Genomic DNA, 23667 nt, shown 5'->3' with positions numbered 1-23667 from the left:
ACAAAAGGGTTAGCAATGCTTTAGAAATATAAAATTACAAAATAGTAAATTAGCAATCTAAGTACATTTGGAAACATGCTGAAATTAGAAACAAATTTGAGATCACAAACTAAATTTCCTGGAAATGAGCCAATTTCTAAACTAAGCCAACCAAAATAATAAAATAAAACAAATAATTTATGTTCAATATTCAAATTTATGTATGTATTTTATTTATAAATATTACTTCATTGAACTAAAACTCGAAACTTCAAATAAGGCTCTCGATCATCATCGAAAATTAAAAAACTGCAAACTAAGGACCAACATAATTCATACACATTTGTATGTATAAGTATTTTATAGTTAAACTGCTGTTTACATACTACATACGTATAAGGTCCTTTGTGTATTTAAATATATTTTTAAGTATGTGTGGAATATGTGTCGTTTTTACTCGTATAAAATAATCTATTAGCAAACTTTCCGTTTTTATATTTTTCACTTATTTTCAATTTAAATTAATAATGTATTTTATTTTTCGTTTTTCATAAAAGATTTATAGATTTTTCATATTTGATGTTTCTTTCAGGCAATGTGTTGTTAAAAGTGAAATACGTTACACTTTGTATCAAATTTGTTTTCAATTTCATTTGTAAAATACATCATTTATCATTATGTGGAGTTCGAGAAATGCAATAACGCAGATAGCAGTGATGGTGCTAGTGTTTACTATCATACCGGGTAAGTTAAATATATTTATTTATGTTTTTTTCTTAATTTTAGTATTATTTAAAAGAAATTCAGACATATTTCTACCCTACACTACCATAGTAGAGAGGGTTTATTGGTTTAGTGCTGATGTTTGTAACGTGCTAAAATATTGTCCCAACATCTACCTTAAAGTAAACCAATCTGCTCAGGATCACTACAGGACGATTTCAAAGATAATTCGACAAAGTTTAGTTCAAGATGGGTCTTGACCGACCATATCACCCTATGTTTAATAACAAAAGCAATACAAATGTTATTATAAGAAGAAACATTTTTTTATTTTAACAAGTGCGGTCAGAAAATTTGAACGTATCACAAAACGCTCAATAATAATTTGAGTACTTAGCATTCAAGTATATATGTATGTTTATCAAGTATACAACAAATCAATATTTATGTACTTTTTGTGGTATTTATTAAACATGAAACCATAAACACATTGATGGTACTTCTTATTTATTTTACTTTCAAAAGTTCTTAATAATATCATTTTGAGGTTAATAAACTTTTAATGTTGCCATTTCAAATTTTATTGAAATCCCACAGGAACACTAAAAACTAAAGACACATTCGCAAACATATACAAAGAAAAAAAAAAAACGAAAAAAAGTTTTCTTCTATTTATGTCATCAATTTGATGATTGCAGAGAAAAATAAGTTAGCAAACCTATAATTTATTTTTGACACAAAGAATATAAGAAAAATGTTTAAGTTTTTTCCATGTTTTTATGTTGAACAATACTAAAAATCAAATTAGCGCCATATCAAATGTGTTAATGTATGGAGAATGGATATAAAATTGCTAGTATATAGATGTTTCAATGTGTAAAGTTAAGAGTCTGGTATGACTAATACATGATATATTTTTATATTTCTTTGTGTTTGAGTGAAAACATTCATTTTTCTTACACATAAATGTCAATTCAATGACTTTTTGACAGCAGACTCTGAATCAGACCAACCATCACCGTTAAGCGATGTATTTCAATAGAAAATTTGCCAACAATCAGCAATGACGCCACATTAAAAATAGTTTTCTATTTTTGCTTCCTCTATGTTCTTTTTTTTTCTGTTGTTAAGAAACAATCATTTTACAAATGTTTTCTAGATTTCCTTAATAGCAGTTTTTCCAATCAGTTTTTTTTTTGTTGTTGCTTTAGTGTTATATGAATTTAATATAATTTTGACTTCTGATGTGGGGGAAAATTTTTATATAATTTTCTGCGTATTCATCATAATTTTTATCATCAGCAAATTTTCCCTATACAAGTACATTCATTCATTCGTATTCACAAACTGTTTTTTTTTTTGTTTCTTTAACTTTCTAAGGGAATACTGCAGGAGATGTATTTATATATTTTTATACAGACACATGTTCTTCTACGAAACATGTAACACTCGTCTATGCTCATGTTTAATAATATATTTATTTGACAAATATATCGGGGCTGGGAAATATTGATTTCAAAATGTTACCTAACCCGAACTGAACATTCAAAAAAACTTTTATAAAGAAAAAACATAGATTATGGAATTTAAAAGGAGAGATATGTTTTGAATATAATAAATAAACCTCAAAAACTTATATTTTATTGTAAAATGTTAAAAACTGTTCCCTCAAAAAAAAAACTTTTCAGTGCAATATGAAAAACAAGATTATTGGTGTCCACAATGCAAAGTGGATACTGCAGGGTACCTTCACATGAACTTAGGACGAGTAATTTTTTTTCTTGCCAAATATTACTTACGTTCGGTTCGGTTTCGACCGGATTTTGTATTTGTCAAAAAATAGAAAAATCTTGGAACTGATCCTATAAAATATTTCTGAGAAACTTCCGAGATAAAATTGGTATTGAATTTGAACTTTTTATATTATTTAATAAGACCTGGAATATAGATTTAATGGCATCGAATAGAAATATTTGTAAAGTTATAAAAGCTTTCACAAACGTCATTTTGTAGTTGAATACGGAGACACTTACTCTTATGTAAGCATGCTAAAACTGTTCGCTTTAATACAATAACAGCCTTGTGTATTTCTATTGTAAATTTATGAAATGTTGTATTTTTGTATATTTTGTTAATGTAAAGTAAAAATACAAATGTATATAGAATGATGCAAGACCATTTACACAAGATTATGAATTGGGCTAATAAGTTTTTCATTGTGCGCATATGTTAGCAGGTTTAAAATTGAAAATAAAAAAAAAATTAAAAAAATGCACCTCAAAAATGCTTAGTTTAAATTAAAATGATGTAGTCGATTTCGAATATTTTCAACGATTGTTCCATTGTTACAAAGTCGATTTATAGAGCCCTAATTAGTACAACCATCCCTGGGTACATAACCTAAAACACACATTGACACACATACATCCTTCTTATATCATTCTAGCATTTAAACAAAAATTCATTTTTCTTTCCATCATGTGTAATAAACAAACATCTATGATTAATGTGGCAAAAATTATTCTCTTGTGTAATCGTTTGTGTGTGTATTTAGTAAAAGTTTGCAACTGTGCTTGTGTATTTTCTCTCACTCTTAAAGGCACAAGTTTGTGTTACATGTAGATATAGTAAGGTGGCTCTAAAATATTTGTAGATATTTTTAACTAAAGTTTATTTCATTATAAGATTTTGTATTGGAAAATGTTTATTTTATAAAGGAAAACAAGCAAGTTCAACCATAATCGAAGTTTTCTATTTTTTCACAAAAAAATAAACCTTGTTCACTTCTCATATTTTCCAAGCAAAAATGTTTATAAATTTATTTTCTAGCTAAAGCTATTTTGTAAACTCTCACCTCCATATAAATAGGGTCCAGCCTAATGCATAGTATGTGTAACTATTAATATATTTGTTTCCTTTACTACCACAATTGAAAAACGTGATTAAACATTCTCTATGAGATGTCCTTTTTGTTTCGTTACTCATGTTTTAGTTTCGTTTAACTCTATTTGCCATTTGCTATTTGCTCATTTTATTTTTGTTTTAGTTCAAAGTTAAACATTTGCTTAAACACTTTTTTTACTTAACCATTATTATTTAGGAAAAACGAGTGTACGAGTACGTGTGTAAAAAAAGAACATGTTAATTAATTTGTTCAAGAGTTTGGGTAAATAAAAATCAAATAACATTCATAACTAGTTTGGTTTTGACTACGGGTTTTTTTTGATGTGGAAATCCTAAGGGAAAATTTGCCAGAAGTAAAATGGTGTCTCCAATGTTAAAACGAATAATTATCAATAATTCGCGAATTTTGAATAATAAATCTGACTAAAAAATTTAAAATGAATTTGGAGCTTTTGGAAATTCCAAGGGCCAAATTGATTTTAGATCTTTCGCAGAACCATGACCCCCTACGATTTTATTTTATTCTTTATACATCCATATAAATCGATCTACTCTAAAGAATCTACTAATCAATGAATTATACAGTTTCTTTATTTTTATTTTAAAGTATGCAATGGTGGATGGTATAATTGTTATTATAAAAATGAATAGATATGTCCTAGAAACGTAAAAATATACCTTAAATATATTATTAAAGCCATGATATGCATAAACAAATCGGTGTTATAATTCTTAATATATTCTGAAATACAGCCCCATATGTATGGCTCTATGTTACAAAAAACATACATACATTTGCATGATTCCGGTATCCCTGCTAATTATAAATAATTAAAACCATGTCAACTTCATACAATGCTGAAGTATCGGAAATTCATTACTACACGCTGAGAAAAACACTTGGTTTATCATGGTTACGAAAACTATGCTGTGTTCTTTGTAACAAGGCTAGTATTGGTTAACAGGCAGTTACATGGTAGATATAGGCAAGAGAGCAGCAGTTAGGTCCTTTGTGTTACCTGAAAATAGATTTAAAAGAGGGCCAGATAAAGATGAAAGAGTAATAAAGTAATAAAGACGAAGAAATTAAGAAGAGGAGAAGTGAAGAGAATAATATCATTTGACGGATACTAGGTAACTCCGTGAAGATTTCCGTGTCTGACTTGAGTAGCCAATTGCTATTCCTAAAAAAGGCATTGATGCATTCTAACTGCATGTCCGATAGCTCAGAAATACTATTTAATGAACTATATCCCAGAAACCTGATGCGTAGATCTCCTAATGCCGGGCAATGACAAAGAATATGAAAAATGGTCTCATCCTCCTCTTCATTTTGACAACTTCTATAGAAGTCGTTATAGGGCAGGCCAAGTCACCTCGCATGGTTGCCAAATATACAACATCCGCAAAAATTAATTAATATTCACAAAATTAACTTTTAATGATAATACGATTACTTTGGATCATATTGTGATTGCTTTGGATCATAATATGACAATTATATTACGATTATCTTGTAATAATATATTGCTCTTAAATTGTGTTTACCACAATCATATTTTTTCTCTTCGTGTACACACGTAACATTTTCTAAAACTGTTGATTTTGTCTTTCACTTCCAACTGGGTACCTTGTTCGAATCGTAGCTCAGGATATTTTACAATTACAAATACCCTAGTATATAGTTTGTGTACTTTGTTTAAAATTAAACTATGTTTTAAATTTGAAACCTCATTAAACACTTCATTTACTGATTCAGCATTTCTTATTCATTTGCATGCACATTGTATGCTCATCAAAAATAATTTACTTTTTTTTTTATTTTACTTTCACAGACATGCATAGTTTCCTTAATTAGAGCAACTTTTGTTGGTTATGGTTGGAAAATGAAAGTTTTTTTCATTTATTTTTTATTCCTGCTGTATGGATAAATATCAATACATAACTTTAAATTGTATTAAATTCTTTAATATCTATTTTGTGAAAATTCAAAGAATTTTTTGTTATTTTTTTTTTTTTGGAATTGATTTATGTTTATTATGTTTATCAATATGTGCATAGCAAATTCTTGAAAACTTTATTTTCCATTTTATTTTTGTTGAATTTTCACTATTATTTGCCGAAATGCAAATAAGTTTATGCATTTGTTTTTGGTGTGAGTTTGGAATAATAGTTGAATTATTATAAATTTTTCTCATAAATTCAAAGTTTTTAATTTATTTGTTTGACTACATAAAACATTTATTTGAAATGATAACTGCGAATAATCATTAAGAAGTTTTAAATAAATCTCTTTTAGGTAAGTAAAACGTTATAATTAGTTAAATGTGTATGTTTATAGCTCATACTTAAAAATAATTGGAGCTTATGAGTATGTAATATCTCAAATTTGCATTGTCCGATCTTTAAAATTTAAAATTTGTGTAAAAATACAATATTTTATATTAATTTTTGCATATTATTTTCAAAATTAACCAACCAACCTAGTTGTATAACAAATTTCACTATGTATTTAATTTTATATTTGTAAATCTGCAGCTTAGTGCAAAAAATTGCAAATGTTTTAATAAAACTTTTAAAACAAACTAATTTAAAACATTTCCATTTTACAAAAATTTGAAATTTGTACTGCATAATGAGTTGTATGCACTATGTACATTAGACGTAGCCTTAAAAGTGAATATGTCTTAAATGGCTTTAATTTTGTTTTTTTTTAGTATTTAAAACTTCCCAAGAAGACATTTTAATAGAAAATCATGATCAATACAAGTTGTGAAATTAAGCATCTAAAGTAAGCAATAATATTAAATACCAAAAATAACAAAATCTAAATAAAACAAAACCTATTGAAGATAAGTAATATTTTCAAGAGCAGGTCTAATGTACATGAGCCAAAGTGAAAGTAAACAGCATATTATTAAAACATCATATGCATGTTTAAACATGCCAAAAAGAGGATAAACTATTTTCACCACTTCAGCTACCAGCAAAAACTAGCAGCAACTAAACAAATGTATGTATGAGCTACAACAGTAAAGTAGTTTTACAAACAATTTTTCAATTGAACTTTAATTGAATTTTGAGTGTTAAAAAAATAACCCTAAACTAAAACTTCACCAAATTAGACTACTTACTCATATACATGTATGCTAGCACGCAAATACATACATACATATTATGTACAATACATAGAAGCTAGTTTTTAAATAATTGACGATTTTGTGCAATTCAAATAAAGCACATCACCGAAGTTTGTATTAAATAGAAAAAAACTATATAACTTTTGCTTTGAATACTGGCTCTTCATATTAATCATTTTTGATGTGAATGAAATTTTGCTAAGTTTTAATGAAATTTTTTGGGAAATTTAAAAACAAACGTATTTTTATATGAAAATTGTTAGAACTGATAATGTTTTCAATGAAAACAAACAAATATGTTACAAAGACCTTGAAAACTCATGAACTTTATGCAATGAAATTTTAAGAAATTATTAAAAAATCTATTCAAATTTTTTTTTTTAATACTAGTTTATTGGATAAAATTAAAAACGTCACAACCGTTGAAAATATTGTAAAAAAGTAGCCCATCTTAAAAAAAGTAAAGTTTAATGATAAATTCTTTTCAAAAATAATGAAGTTTTTGGTACTTCTTCAATCGTATTTGAAAAACGTATGACAGAAAGTTGAAAAACTTCCCTTTCCATTGATACCGAATTTTTGAAGGATGCTTCATTTAGATTTTTTTTTAGTTTTAAATAAAACACTTAAAAATTAATTAGATGCTAGAATCGTTATTATGACTCGAAATCAAAATCTCTGACATTTTCTCTTTAAATATAACTTAATTCGAATATTGAGCGCGTTAATCTGGTCCAATATTCAATCACATTTTCCAGCATTGCTTATTACAAAGAACACAGCATTGCCGGTATCCCACGAATTAGGACTTTTGACTTCATATATCCTCAAAAAACATCCAGAGGTTTGATATCACACTATCTAGGCGGCCAGATGTCATAATGCGAACGATTTCTCAATAAAACTATTTTTGCTGGAAGCGCATGAAAAACATTTCTCAAAGAACGCTGATTTTTGTAAATCACTTAAATATTTTGGAGGCGTTGTTGTGGATTTTTGTGTGTTTTGTTCTGTTTTCATCTGTGTTTTCTAAGAAACGTGTGCAAAAAATGATTGTGTTTTTGAATGAAAAGTAAAAAATTAAAAAAAGACTTTTTCCAAAAAAAATGGAGAATTTTAAACCTTTGAAAAAAAAAATCATAAATCATAGGGTTTCAGCGGTTTCTTTGGTTTGATTTGTCTATTAAAAATTTGAAATCTTAAAAAATTCCGTATATAAACCATCCTAATAATACCTTATGATACACTTTGTATAATCGATGCAACCAAATTATAGGAAGGAATAAAATATCAGCTATAACCGTATGCTGTTGCATGGCTTTTGATAATCTTGGCTTTAGAAAACATCAGCCACTACCAGTTGTGCAAAATTTGTAGAAAAAATAAATGAAATCGCCAGCTAAAGTGTGGCGAATAATAATTTGTGGCAAATACGCCTCTATTGTAAAATAAAACACTTTGCACAGTTAATGTGTAAAATATAGTGAGACATGCCAAACATTTTGCCTTTATTGTTGCTCTATAAATGAACTAAAAAGTAAAACCAAAGCATCAACCTGAACATGAGTGTAAAGTAACCTAAGGAGACCAACATAAAGCACCCATCACTAATACTAACTCATGATACTCGTTGTTTTTTGTTTTTTTTTTAAAACACACACTGTGTTTCAGTGTGTGTGTGTATTATTTTATGGTGAGTGCAGTCACTTTAACAGACAATTTGTACATATTGCCTGTAATAAGGTAATAAATCACATACAGATTACAATCGCTGGCCCCTCAAACATACTACAGCAGTAAAAATCAAAGCATACATGCATACGTACGTACAAAAACATGCAAGAACAAGCAGTAGCATGTACAAGTATGTAATAGGTAGACGTTGTTTTTTTACTCGGGAAAAAAATGCAGTGGTTCAATGGTTGTTCAACTGTTGACTGATTTTTCTGTATGTATTTTTTCAGCATTTTCAATTTACAGTTCTTCTTTCCTGTGTGTGTGTGTGCGTGTGTGAGTATGAAGTAATTGTTAAAATTGTTGTTGTTAAATACAAGCAACATGCACTCATATGAACAACTTGCACACGTCCATACATACAGACAGATACATTTACACTGATACACTCGAGTTTTTAACAATTTTATGCAATAGTTGCAATTTGTATTGCATGCTTTCAGGCGTTAAACGTATAAAATACCATTATTCTTAACAACAAAAATAACAACGGCAATAATAAAATTTCAATTGAAATATATGGGCGTTTATAGCAATAACAACTACTACAACTGCTGCAGCCACATTCAGTAACACCAATGACGACAACGTCAACTACTCAGACACTTACATACATCAAGAACTATAGGTATATAATCGCTGTTGTGTTTGTGTTGTTTAAATAGCAAAAATAAATATTTTTTCGAATCACTTACATACAACAGCTACACTCGAGATTAAATGCTGGTAAAATGTACAATATTTTATTGTTTCCGAAAAGATACCTACACAGGAGTTTTAAGGTTTTTTTTTCTCATAATATTAAACTTCAATTATGTACAGTTTTATAAAATTAAATTTAATCTTAACAAACTTTATATACATAACTACTGGACTTTGTTATGCACATAGCTTTGTGAGTGTATATTCAATTTTCACTTTATGTGGTAAACTAAATGGCATGACTTCACTTAACTGCCACCTCACATGTTGTGTACTTTTCTGGAAATCGACAGGCAAGACCATACAAATCTATCAACAACTACAACAAGAACAGATATCACGATCAGATACTTCAACGTTACAATGGTTTGTTTGTTATTAATTGAAATAAAAGAGTAGAAAATGTTTTTATAATTAAATAATGTAAATGCCCCTTGAGTTTTCGCAAAATAAATAAATAAACATTTTAACGTAAACTTTTTTTTATATAAAATACCATCCTGAACCATGGTAATAAATAAAACATGGATTAAAAATATTAAAGATTTTAATAAGTAATTTACTAATTTACATACATACATACGAATGTATATTTATTTTTAATCAGCTGAGACGTATGATTAACATGAATTACATACTTTGGTGGCAAATCGAATAATGCGTATACGTCGTACATGCACTTAAGTAATTTTATTAATTCTGTAAAACTTAAATGTCATAAAACTTAAATACTTAACAAGGTTTTAAAAATTTGCTAAAGGGAAATGAAGGGAGTTAATGTGAGTTCCTTACACATACAAAAGTTTTTATAATTTTTTTCTTTTCCCAAAACACTTATTGAATTTTTAATTGGTATTTTGATATGGTTTACTTAACTTTGAAAAGTTTATTTTTTGCTTCGTTCTTTATTCTATTTTTTTTTTGTTGTAATTTTCCTACTTCTATAAAAAGTTTTTTGTTTTCGTCTTGTACAAACACATGAAGAATAAACAAGTTGTCAAATATTCGAGATGAATAAAATGAAATTCTGATTTTGAAACAAATTTTAGAGAAATTTAATGAATATAATTGTTTAAATTGCATGACATAGGAATGAATCTTGTTATAATTGTTGAAAATCCACGATCAATGATGTTAGTTAGGCAGTGGCAAATAGATGTTGATCCCACTCATGAAGCGTTTTCGATCCGCTGATAAATCAGTAATGGGAGTAGTATTACATTTAATATTAAATGTGGCATTTACTAGCAGAGAGATGATGTGGTCCGGAAATTATATGATTTCTTATGGATTTAAAAGTAATCATAATATCGCTATCACAACCAAACATGCATTTGCAGTTTGGGTAATAAAAGCTGACCTAACATTGGATAACATGATTTCAGATATTGATGATTCATGTACTAAATTCTTGTAATAGTATTCTAGGATTTAATTAGCTGTGAAACATTTGGTGATATATTTTCATAATTTGAAACAAGTATTAGTACATGATACACAGTTCTGAGGTTTAAAGGGAGATTTAATTTCTCGCAAAAATCCATGTAAAAATTTTCTGGATAATCAATTTAATTTTGTTATAAATTCTGTGTTTTGTGAATTTGTTTTATATTATATTAAATCTAAATAACACATTAATTGATTTCTGAGAAAATGAAGATAATTTTAGGACACTTGAAATTATTCCACAATTTAGTACTGCAATTATGTTTACTAAAATAATAAATTTTACAAATTAATCTATATATATATAAAAATGAAATGGTCCATGTATGTAATGTCATAACGTGAGAACGGCTGGAGCGATTTGGCTGATTTTTTTTTTATTTTTTTGAGTCCAGTAATAGAAAAAGCTCCCTAAAGTATGCAGTACAAATTTAGATATTTTATTTGCAAATAAATAAGAACAGGCAGGTGTATGTTGGTTGGATAAACTTGAAGAACTAACATTAATAAATGCTACCGGGCGAAGCCGGGGTCAACTAGTACTAAATAATGATCTTCTGCTTCTATTGATATCAAAATTTTAGTGAATTTTGGTTTTACTAAAACTTCCACTCTTTCTTACCAAATACCGTTTTAATACCGTAAACAAAACAAGATAAAACTTTGTTTGTTTTATTAAAGTTAAGGAAATAAGATTATTCAACAATATGGAAATAATGATGATTCAACTGTATATTAACTACATAATGTATAAACATATAACTATGTAAATACTAACGAGTACAAGCACACACATACATATATGTATATATAACCCATGTTTTTAAACAGCTGAGATTTTTAAGCCGGAAATAAAGTACACAAGTGAACAAGACACTTGAGTTTTTTTTTTAGAATTTATTTTTTGTGTAACGGGAAACATTCATTGCCATTAGTTTCCGTTGAGTTGTTGTAGATTTACATATGCATACATACATGTGTGTATTTGGGTATGTTTTAAAACATTTGAATATATATTCATTCAGAATTGTGAATGTGTGTATGCAAGTGTGAGAGTGAATTATAAAAAGATTATAAGTAGCGGCGCCAACAAGTGCTTTACATCATGAATTGGTTGGTATTGTTCTTTCCTTTTTTCTCTCTTGCATTCACTTTTTTCATTATTATATTTTTCTATGTATAAATGTTTGTGGGAGCTTGAGTTTGAATGCTTTATTTTAAATAGTGCATGTTTATGTGTATGAACACAAGGACATAATTATTTATACTTATTTATATGAGTGGGTGTGATAATGTTAAGAGAGAACTTGAGATTTTTATTATTATAATTATGATGATGGTGGAAAATAAAAAGTAGTACTCTTATTTAAATATAAACATGTAGCCCGGAAGATCTTTTCAACATATAGTGTTTCTTTTCTCCAAGTACACTTAAACGAATTGTATACTTCATTAATTTCTACTTAACTAATATTGTTATTGTATTTTCGAAATCAAATTCCTTTATTAGCATTTTTAACATTTCTTATTCTCAAAACTCGTATCCCTTTAATTTAAGTTTCGAAGAAACGAGAAGAAAGGAACGTTAGAAAAGCCATACACCACAAATTGGCATTTAAATCTTCTTTTAAACGTTTTCTCTTTATCAAATTTAATCTACCTGTTAACAGACATATTTAATAGGGTTTCATTTCCCCCCAACGAAGCGTTCTCAAGCAGATGTTTGTTTAAAGGATTATAGGTTTGTTTAAAGATAATATACCAAAGTTAAAGTCAATAAATTAAGTAGATTTGGTTTTGGTAACAATACTTACGAACATCTTAAGATTGATGCCGAATTATTAAGCAGGTAAACCACACTACAAAACAATTTAATAGGATTTTTAGAAATACCATCGAATTAAATATTAATGACAACATTAATTTTATAATCTTTATAATGAAACTACTTGTGAGGGTAAAATCGTAAAGATATGACAGTATTTAAACCGAAATCAATACAATACATTATTCATATTATGAATATAACTTTAAGTAATTAAGCACACAAAAATAATTAAAAATATTAGTGTCGTACCGAATATTCAGTTTCGATTTAGGATAAGGGCAAAAAATCGGCCTAGAACCAGAATTTGGTAGAATTTTTATAAAGAAATATTTGGGATTCAACCGGTCTGATATTAATTCATATATATTAATAGTTTAAACAAATTTTTGTTGTACTTCAAACAAAAAAGTGTTATTTTATGACAAAACAATAAACATAGTTAAAAAAGTCATATTAGTTTAGAACTTTTTGTTTGAAATACAACAAAAATTTTTTAAACTATCATCATATATTAGGACATTATGATCTAATAGCAGACCGTTTGAATCCCCCAAATATATTACGGAAGAACAAGTTTTGAAAATAACATATCAAATTCAAAAAAATATATTCAAGTAAGCATCCTGTTTCAGTCTAAGAACTCCATAAAATGGGCTGAAAAATACCCCATAGTTGAATTACTTAAATAATTTGTTTCGGAAAATAATAATAAATTAAAAAGTTTTCGATTTGTTACGGTTACAGTGGTCCGAAACAAAAATTCAAATAGCAAAATCGAATTTTGAAGTATGTAAAACCCATTTCGGTAGATTTGCACATGAATTGTTCTTAGAATACACAACTAAAAATATTGTCAAAATCTTATGCTGTATATGATGCATTTTTTGTATTTAGTGGATCTAAAGTCTTTGTCCAAAGAGGCATCTATATTAGTTTTGTTACTTGATGGAGACTTGGTAAAATGTTTTCAATTTAAAAATGTCTAAGTTGTTTCTAGTAAAGTATGAATTTGATTTTTATCAGTTGCGATTTCTTTTATACAACTTGAATTTATGTGTCTCTATATTGTCCCCAAAGCAAGTTTAATATATTATATGTACTTAGTTACTCAATATATAATTTATTTAAACAACTATTGTATTGTCAAATATTTTTCAATATGAAACAGATTCCATTAGCTATTAAGTGACTTTTACCCTCGTTCCCAAAGGGAAAATGCATTCACTTTTTCTTTTTTAGAATAAGAAATATAAAATACTATATTCAATTTCAAGATAACGACAAATGTTATTTTAATAGAATTTTCATCGTGTTTTCTACATTTCTAATGTAGTAAATTCGTATTTGGAAAAAAATGCTTTTTCCTCTACACTTATAAGGCCATGTAACAATGCGACACATGAGTGTTGTATTGAAAAGAAGAAAAACACGAAGTAGTTGCTGCCACATTCCCAAACTTAACTCAAATGCAAAGAAAAGGAAGTATATTAGACGACTAAACATTTATATACAGTTTAAATGTATGAGCGAATGTACATGTTCATATGAATGTATATGTATGTATGTGTTTATTGAGCGAAGCTGCTGGGTAAGGATCTATTTTACTCCCTTTAGAAAACCTGCTATGCTAGAGCAGCTACCTTTACAATTGTGCTGAAATACTAACAAAAATACAAAATGTATACAAGCCTGTTGTAAAGTTTATTTCCCTTAACGTCTGAGGCTGCACTGTCAGCGATTTTTCTTGAAAATTTAGTTTATTTTTGTTCTTTTACTTCTTTTCGTAACAACATTTTAAAATGTTGAAAAAAGCTGGTAGTATTATATTAGGATTTCACATGTTAAGCCTTGGTGTGCATTTTAATAGCGTTCCAAATTCCCTTGAATTTTACCCTTGTAACAGGCAGAGTAAAGAAAACAGGTCTTGCACTCTTTTGTTATGTTTTGCTTTAAAAAAAGGAGGAAAGAAGGAAGAAAAAAAAACGTAAAACTCAGCAAACATTGTAGACATACGTACCTTGGCAAAAATCGAAACGAATAGAGTCAATTTTACAATCAGTAAAATATTGGTTTAATACATGAGTATATATTGTGTATATGTGTGTGCATGTAAGTGTATTTGTATGTGAAAGTGCTACCAGCCAATTTAAAATTGGTAATATTGATTTATTACCATTTAGAGAATTTAAAGCAAGGCAAGTCTGTGCATGCTTTGTAGTACGAAGTTTTTTAGTGTTTTTTCCTTTTAACGACTGTTAAAACCAACATAAAAATGTTTTTCTTTCGTAAATTCTTTGCAGTTCCTTAATAAAACAGAGAGTTACATATATTAAATGTGTCAAAACTCTATTTGCACCCTACGTTTGCACAATTTTATTTGAAATCTGAATACTTTAGTGGATTTTTAATAAATTTAAACAAACATTCACAAAAAATGTAAGTAAATGTAAATGATAAGTATTAATCGAATATTTTGTGTAGCTTAGCATTGTAAATAACCCTTTTAATCGTATGTAAATGTAGCTTTCTGGTTAACTGTTGTTTGTGTTTTTCAAGTTTATTTTTTTTTTCGAAGTTTAAATTTACATGTGATTTATGGTTTTTATTAACTCTAGTCTCATTCCTTTCCTAAAATAAATCTACATGCAGCTCTTTTGCCAGCCTCAATAGCTACAATACAAATTTAATTTTGTATTTTTATAGAGTTAGAGAAATATTTGTTTTTTCTGCAAACTCGTGTAATAATAATAATAAGGTGAAATCGATGATTTGCATACTCACAGAGCGAGAAGAATCATAAAAAAATGTTTTATGTCTTTTGCCAATAAGTAGAATTAAACGAAAAATAAGAAATAAAAAATAAATAAAATAGCAAAAAAAAGAAGATTATTAGCTCAGATCGTAAAAAATGTTTACTCAAGAGGTTTTTGAGTAATTTTAATATTATAGGATAATAAAATATAAAGGCGTGTTACTCCGAAAGAATACAGCATTTCTATAGAATCTAGTATTGTAGAAAAATGGAGAGGAATATAAAAAAGTTAAATTGAAACAACAGAAAGGTGTAATACCAAATGGTAGAAATAATTCTATAAATGAAATGAATTCTATAAAAAATAAATACTTAACAAGAAATCTACTAGAAAATCTGATAAATTTATTTTTTAATATTCGTTAATTGTTTTACAATTTTAGAACTATTTACTTAATTTTCTTATAAAATTGGAAAATCAACATTTGTCTTAAAAAAAAAAAATTAAATAATCTTTAATAGTTGTTATTAAAATGCTTAATACTCCGGAAATTTTTAGTTAAATTTTTCAAACAGTTGTTCAAAATTCAATAATTTTCTGAAATATTTTATTCAACTCCATTATTTTATCTAAATTCATCTCAGACGAGCTGCTAGAAATTTAAATTTTCCTGCTTAAAATAAACATTTTTCTGTTTTTGTCATACATACAAAATAGCTTTGATTGTATTAATGGAATGTATTGATAAACAAATGATTAAATCTAAATAAACGAATTTTTCTGTCGTGTCTAAAAAAATTTAGTAGTGTTAACAAATATTTGGTTGCTTTACTCGTAATTCGTCTGTGTCAACTGCTTTACTATTTTTAGAATCAACTAGATTTTATCTAGCATATTATTTCTAATAAAACCGATTAGTTTTGTGGCTTTAAGAATAAAACATAAAGTAACGAAATTTCCCCAGCCTAGATTTTAAATAGTAAGTAGTACAATTAGAGATGCTAATCGGGACTGATTTTTGAAAATCCCGGGGATCGGGATTTGGTAAAGAATCCCGACCCGGGGTTTTCGAGAACGGGATTCCCCGTTTGGCATCTCTAAGTACAATTGATCAAAATTGCAGCAAAATGTATAATATTCTTCTGAGATCTAAATACGGTTGGGAAAATTTGAGATTGTGGAATAAGTTTGCTTAAAATCTATTTTTTTTTGACAAATTGAGTTTTTTTGATACCATATTAAAGAACGAATTTGAGAATTTCTAATGGAGTTAGTTAGCAGACGCCTGCTCTTTCCACAGAATTTTGAAGCTTCGCTTATGTCGTCAATGTAGTAGCGAATTTAATTGTTTAGAGATCAGTTTTTTGTGATTCATGTAAGCCCGGTCTTTCAAATGGCCCCATAGATAACACTCGTAGTCTAGAGCGTTCATATTGCTTAGGTTACGAAGATTTACACGTACTCAACCCGAATATAAACAATAGAGTGTAAAAGAGCGTAATACAAATATTTCATTCAGTTGCTTGATTTTGTTGCAGGTATGGTCTAGAGTCGTTAAATCACTACCAAATGGCGGCCAATTTATATCGCGAATCGAGAATAAATTTCTCATGCAACAACTGAATTCTTTGGCCGGCTTTGTAGCTCGTGTCACTGTCTTGCTGAAACCAAAGATCCACTGAAGTCAATATGACTATATTTACATAACGGCATTATTGAAAATGGGCCTCTTCACTAAAAATTATGTATTTTGTTGAATTTCTTTGAAAAATTCAGTTTTATTGTACTTTATATAATTAGTATTTAAAAAAGAACAGTTCGCAAATGTTGCATGCGTCTAAAGCGTGTCGCAGTTAAAAATTCCCAAGTTTGAACTTCTTACTTAAATGTCATAGGATGACATCTCAGTTCTTAATATTTTATCATTTGGTGCAGCTGGTGCAGAATAATGAAACTTCAAAATTAAAGCAAAATCCTCTCCCAGATTATATGATATTTTTGGGAAAAATTGCTCATAAATTTGTTTTTTTGTAGTTCATAATATTCACTATAAAACAAAATTTGCTGGAATTTTATTCCTCCATTTTTATTTTGGCTACAATTTATTATTTCCGTATTTTATTACATTTACTAGAATTGTAAACCAACAAAGCTACTATTTTATATGACTTCATTTTAAAAATATTTTTGATATAAATATTTTTTTTTTCTTCACTTCCATTTTATTAGATTATATTTTATTTATTTACAGTTGCAATAAAATTAAATATAATTTAATCAAATCTTCAATTTATTTAATAAAAGTAACCAGGAGCAAAATACGGAAAATAGAAACATCCTTTCCATATGAAAAAATGTAGTGTTTATAAACCGGTTAACTCGGTAAACCGGTTTTTAAAATGTGGGACTAAAATTAAAAAAATCTCATGTTTTTGTGCATTTTTTATATTCATTGTGTACACATTATTGGCCTGATTTGAAACCGAAATTGCTGATTTACAATACAAACAACTTTAGATTAATATTTTTAATAATTATAATGATTCTAAATAGTAGAGGATGATGAGTTTACTGAAAAACTTTTCTTAAAATTTGACTTATTTAGAGTGTTTTGTTCTTAAAATTTTGTTTTATTATTCATTTCGTTAGCTTAGTGTACAAAGTCCTTTTTAGAAATATTACAGGAGAGACAAAAAACGCTCTAAAATCCATGATTTGAAATATTTTTGAAATCTGATAATAGATTTTATTAATTATTTGGTATATTTATATTCAATTCCATTTGACTGAGATAATAATTTTGAAATTTTTACAAAATAAAATGGACTATTTATATATACTTTTGAATGTGCGCTTTGGTATATTTATAGTTATTTAATATTAACCATTCCTGACTACTAAAAACTACAAATTTTAATGCTGTGTACACTTTATAGGACATTGTATGTTTTCTACACATATATGACGGTTAACCGGTTTTTTCGATGTCGGTTAATCGAAAAACCGGTTTTCTAAAAAGGCCAATTTTCGGTTAACCGACAAACCGGTTTTTTAAAAAGTCGGTTTTTTATAAACACTAAAAAAAGGAAATGTTTTATCTACTGCCAACTAGGCATGTAATCAAAGAAACAGAGAAATTTATTTTTTTTATTCCAAAAAAAGTACAAGCCAAAGACATCGAGGAAACAACAAGCAAAAAAATCTTAGAAAAGATTAATTGATTTCCACATGACTGCATCAGGTCTCTGTAGCAACGGCAGCAAATGCAACCAAACACTATATACAGTCAAACATATTTTACAACTTGCACATTGCATCCAGCTAGCATTCGGTGCAGTTGTTGTACATATTAAAACTATTCGCTTAAACTGACAAAAAGCAAAACGGAAGGGATGTAACCAAAAAAATGTTTATTAATTTCTGCATTATTGCAAACAACACTTTGCTGTTGCTTCAATTTTCATCTCAACTTCATGGGAGACCAAAGAGTAGAGTAGCTCAATGTTGAATGTATGTAAATGAATAAAAGGCATCTCGACGTTTCTTCTTAAGAGGAGCTAACAACCAACAAACAAACAAAAAAAATATAGAAAAATGTTCTTACATTTAGTTGCAATTGCTTATCTGCTGAGTGGAAATTCTTTGAGGAAAATTTACCAGGAAATTCCATTTGCCTGTGTTTACGATTTTTCAACTTGAATGTATTCATCTTTTCTGAAAAGCAATTTTGAAAGCATAAGACAAGAGGTGTGCTTGTGTTTATTTTTTCGAGGAGCTTAAAGTGAACTTTTCAAGATGATAACCTATATGAAAATGTTAGTTGAAATAATGTTTTCGAGGTACCCAAGAGAGAAAAGAGTAAACTTGAGTATTTGAGATATTAAATACTAAATAAAATACCCTCTTTTCAGATCGATTGCCATCAATCATATGCCACAATTGCTAGTTTCGAAATTCTGGAAAATAATAATACATAGTTTGTATAGAAAATATACAAATATACATGAATTTTTCTTAAATTTCTGTTCATTTAAAAAAATAATCATTTAAAACACTTTGCACACATATACTGTAGTTGGTAGTTTAGTGTTTATTAGTTTAAGTGTGTGCTGAAATGCTTTTAAAATTTGAATTATTTCTCGAAACATTCTTGCATACTTGTTTTTTCTGTTCTTTTGTTTCCCGTAAAACTTGTCAAATTGTATAAAATTTATAACATTTTATAATTTATGTACAAGCAGCTTAAAACCAACGCCCCATCAGCCTCCGCCACATAATTTCTCATTGTCTTCCATTCGGAGTTGGTAGACTAAATAAGTATATGAAGCATGAGTCTTTCATAAATTAGCAGAGAAGAAGACTGTCAGCAATTTACACTGGCATTAAATGTGAAAATTGTTGCTTAATGAAGCATATATTTCAATGAAAATCTCACTTTCCGACATAAACTCTGACTCCAAGTACAACCACACCGGAAAATAGAACTGCAAAGGAAAATTCTTTTACACTGATATACATACATACAGACATACATACATAAGTACGTAGAACTTAAAAAATTAACCATGATAATTAATTGGAAAATGTTCAACACCAGCCAGCCAGCCAAAACACCCAGTCAAACAGCATCCGTTCCCCCGCAGACAACCTACTAAAACAATGAAATACAAAAATTAATTATAAATGTTTATTTGGTATTCATTCGTATTGTTTTTCTTTGGCCGCTTTGTTTTTTACTCCCACTATTACGACAACCAAAAATTTTACATAAATTATCATTTCGAGGTATTTGGTAAAAGGTTTTATAAACATTTAACATTTTTTTTTTTTACTTTGTAAGGACTATTTCTACGAAATAATAATGTGGAAACTCATGCTTTAGATAAGTATGAGTTCCCACGCATTTATTTCATTTTTTTCTCGCATCCAGCAAAAATAGAAACATCCCTGCATATTAAAACCATAATTAGACCTCCAATAGAATAATGGTTAACATTCCTGAGCATTGTTTTTTTACGTTTTGGTAATTTTTCCTTTATTGTTTAAGAAAATGAGCATTTTCATTATTTTTCACTATACACACGGGATCTGCCAAATGATACGCAATTATATTTTTGCGTGCGAGAGTGAATTCGATGTGTACGTATGTATACATTTGCTCCTTGCTACTTCAGCACACCGTGATTGCCGCATCACCAACTATCCTATGGAGTTGTGCTTAGAAAAGTAGCAGTATGCTGTTGTATCCTGTAGTGTATATTTGCTGTGTGAGTGTGTGTAGATACGTATGTATATGAGTGTGTTTAAAAGATGAACGTTAGACACTGTCATGGTATGATTATGCGTTTAAGTGATAAATTGTATTTCATTCAGGGGCATAATTTTCCGTATTATTCATGTTCAAGAGTCTTGAACTGAAGTGGGGGTGTATTGTCATTAGGAGGCGTCAAGTAAGGTTGTTTCAATGACATTGTAAGCATTCCACTGGGATAATTGTGATAGAAATTTTGCTAATCTTTAATACGAGAATTATTTTCCTATTCCTAAAGAAATTTGTTATTAAATCCTGAAAGTAGGGTCAGGTTTACAAATAGGTTACAAATTAATGCTAATATTAAAGACAGTTTTCATTAGTTCTTAAAGAGATTAAAGAAATTGAGATGAAATTTTAAAAAATATAAAGTTTCTACAGTTTTTTTCATATTTTTACTTCCATTTAAGCATATTCAAGCAGCGTAATATTTCAATTGATCTTTTGAAAAAAGTAATCAATTGAATTTCACCAAATTTTGACCAAAAATAAAAAAATATTGGTGTATATGCTTATACACTATTGTTTTATTGAGGGGACGATATGTATGTATATACAAATTAAAAAAGGGTATTATAGAGACGAAACAATATTAAAAACTTTTACAAACTTATCCGGACTGAGAAAACAGTTTTCATAATATTGTTTAAAATTCTTAAAAAATTTTCTAAAGTAACCATTTAAATTCCTTATCAAAGAATAACAAAATTTTATACAAAAATACAATTACTATATGAATTCAACACACTTAAGAGAGATGATAATTAAACAAAATCATTTAGTTTGAAGAATATTTAATTTTTTTAAAAAGTTTTCAAGTTTAAAAAATAACTATTAAAAGCTAATTCTAACATAATGTTCCAGTGCTTGAATTTGTAGGTCTTTAGTGCCAATAATTCCAAACGATTTTACCATTTTTTTACCATAAAATTGGTAAATTATTTTGTTGTCACATCCAATCTGGTAATGCTACGATCTGGCATTATTTAGAAAACATCATTATTTTACTGTTGCATATACATATTTATGTAGCATACGTTAAGGCGGGCTAGGTTGATTCAAAAGAAACTAAATATTTACCATTTAAAGTTATAGCTAGCTATATTTGCCAAATCAACGATAAAAAAAGTAGAAGCAGTGCAAATATTTTCTTTTCAAATAACCTTGATTTAAAGCTCATACACCTTGATTATGTTGTGTACTCCAACATATGAATTGATGTCCCTTATACATTTTTTTGTTTGCTTTGTTTGGCACAACACAATTTAGTTTATTTTTTTCTACAACGTGATTCCTGTGTATATGTTTTTGTGGTATTCTATCAATGTTTGTAATTTAGTATCCTTGTTTAGTTTGGGAATGGTAGTGGTGGACTCAGTTTGTTGTTTCATTTGTAACATATACTCTTTTATTTTCCAATTAATCTTTATAATCAATTTTGAAATTAATGCAAAAACTTGACAATAATTTAACCTTCGCTTTACCAAAGGTTTTTTTATGTACAGTACCACCCGGGTGGTACTGCAATTCTATAAATATATGCGACGAAAGAAATTTTAAAAAAATCGAAAAATCCTTATAAAATGTTTCTATTAAATTCTATAGAACTCTAAAATTTGTTCAGTGAGTATAAATTTCATTTAAATCGAAACAAATTTAAAAAAATATTAAACCAATAAAAACGAAGTGGTCACCTCGATAATGGCAATAAAAATTGCACTTTATCAAAATGAAGGAAATTTTATGCATTTGTAAATATATATATTCAATATTTCGCGTTTCCTTCAAAGCATATTTATTATTATATTTTGTTATCCGTTACATGAAATTAGTTGATTTTCAACACATTTCGTTTACCGAGTATACCTTTTTGGCAGAAACGTTGCAAAATACACAGAGATTACATATGTGTGGAAAACCACACACCAAGGTAAGCAATAGGATATATCTCGTTGTCAACAAATATTTTTGTTTTAAAATTTTACTGGCCCACATAGCATAACTGCAATTCGCCTATACCGTTCCTATTTACTTTTTATATCCTTGTTTTAATAAAACAACTGTTTGTTTATTAACTTTTTTCGACAACAAACACTCGATATAATTTGTTAGTGTTGGAGTTGACTGTTTTTTTTTTTTCTCAATTTTATCTTTTTTTCTTTCCATTTCCACATTTTTTTGGCTACAAAGTTACAAATCATTTTTATGGTTAGATTGAACATTACCAAGAATGTTTTTGGGGCATGTTTATTTTTCTCATTTATTGTTACGTTTTTGTTTTCCTAACACATTTGGCGACATAAGAGGTGAGGCAGAGGGAGATGTGATGAAGAGCATAAAGCAGAATTTAGTTAATAGAAATGTCAATCAATTGGGTAAATATTTTAACAATTTCATTTCCGTAACAGTTCTCCAAATTTATATAACAAGAACAACAGCAACTAGGAAAACGAAGCAACACATTTAAGGGATCAAAGTGAAAATGATAAAAGGTGGTCGATGTGAAATGCGTAACGTAGTGAAAGGAAAATTGGATAAATAAGCAGGGAAGTACGAACAAAAAAAATCAAATCTGTTAAAAATATACAACAAAATAAACAAACAATCAATGAAAACAACTAGAACAAATTAAACCTAAAGGTCAATAGATTTCATTTGAACCATATTAACCCACAAACCAATTTGTTACAATTGGGCAGCATTAAATTAGATATGAAAAAAATAGGTTTTAAATTTTAATTAAAAGCTGTAAAATTAAAAAAAAACAAACAAGCTTTTCTTATATAAACTTGATTTCACTTATGCACTTAAATGATTAATTTTGTTGAGCAAATATAAAAAAACAAACAAACAAAAATGATTTTATAAACAAATTAATTTTAAGGTTAATTTTGAAATTGAGGTCATTCTACCGATTTCACTTTGAAAATATAAAACTACACAACCAAAACTGAAAAAAAGTAAATAAATAAAAAACTGTCGTCATTAAATAAAAACAACAACAATTTTGTTTAACGTGTTTCTACCTTTGCCAGTAAAAGATTGTTTGTTACCAAGCGGAATTCAATTTCATTTTCAGTTTTTAATTTCAGTTTTTTAAAAACTTCATAGAATCTGTGTAAAGAAATGATTTTTTGAGTTTTGAAA

At 28.0% G+C, this 23667-nt stretch overlaps 1 protein-coding gene across 1 annotated transcript in view; it reads left to right on the top strand.

Annotated features, from left to right (window-relative positions):
- The first annotated feature begins 575 nt into the window (after window positions 1–575).
- The window catches only part of LOC135950913 (uncharacterized), a 76495-nt gene continuing 53403 nt past the window's right edge, over window positions 576–23667 (top strand). The window contains exon 1 of the mRNA XM_065500437.1: window positions 576–723. Coding sequence (XP_065356509.1) covers window positions 657–723 — 67 coding nt within the window. The 5' untranslated portion in view covers window positions 576–656. The remainder of the gene's footprint in view (window positions 724–23667) is intronic.

This window comes from Calliphora vicina, chromosome 2, assembly GCF_958450345.1.
Source record: "Calliphora vicina chromosome 2, idCalVici1.1, whole genome shotgun sequence".
In the NCBI taxonomy this organism is placed as follows: Eukaryota; Metazoa; Arthropoda; class Insecta; order Diptera; family Calliphoridae; genus Calliphora; species Calliphora vicina.
The sequence above is the reverse complement of the archived record's forward strand: the minus strand, read 5'-3'. Positions and strand labels throughout refer to the sequence as shown.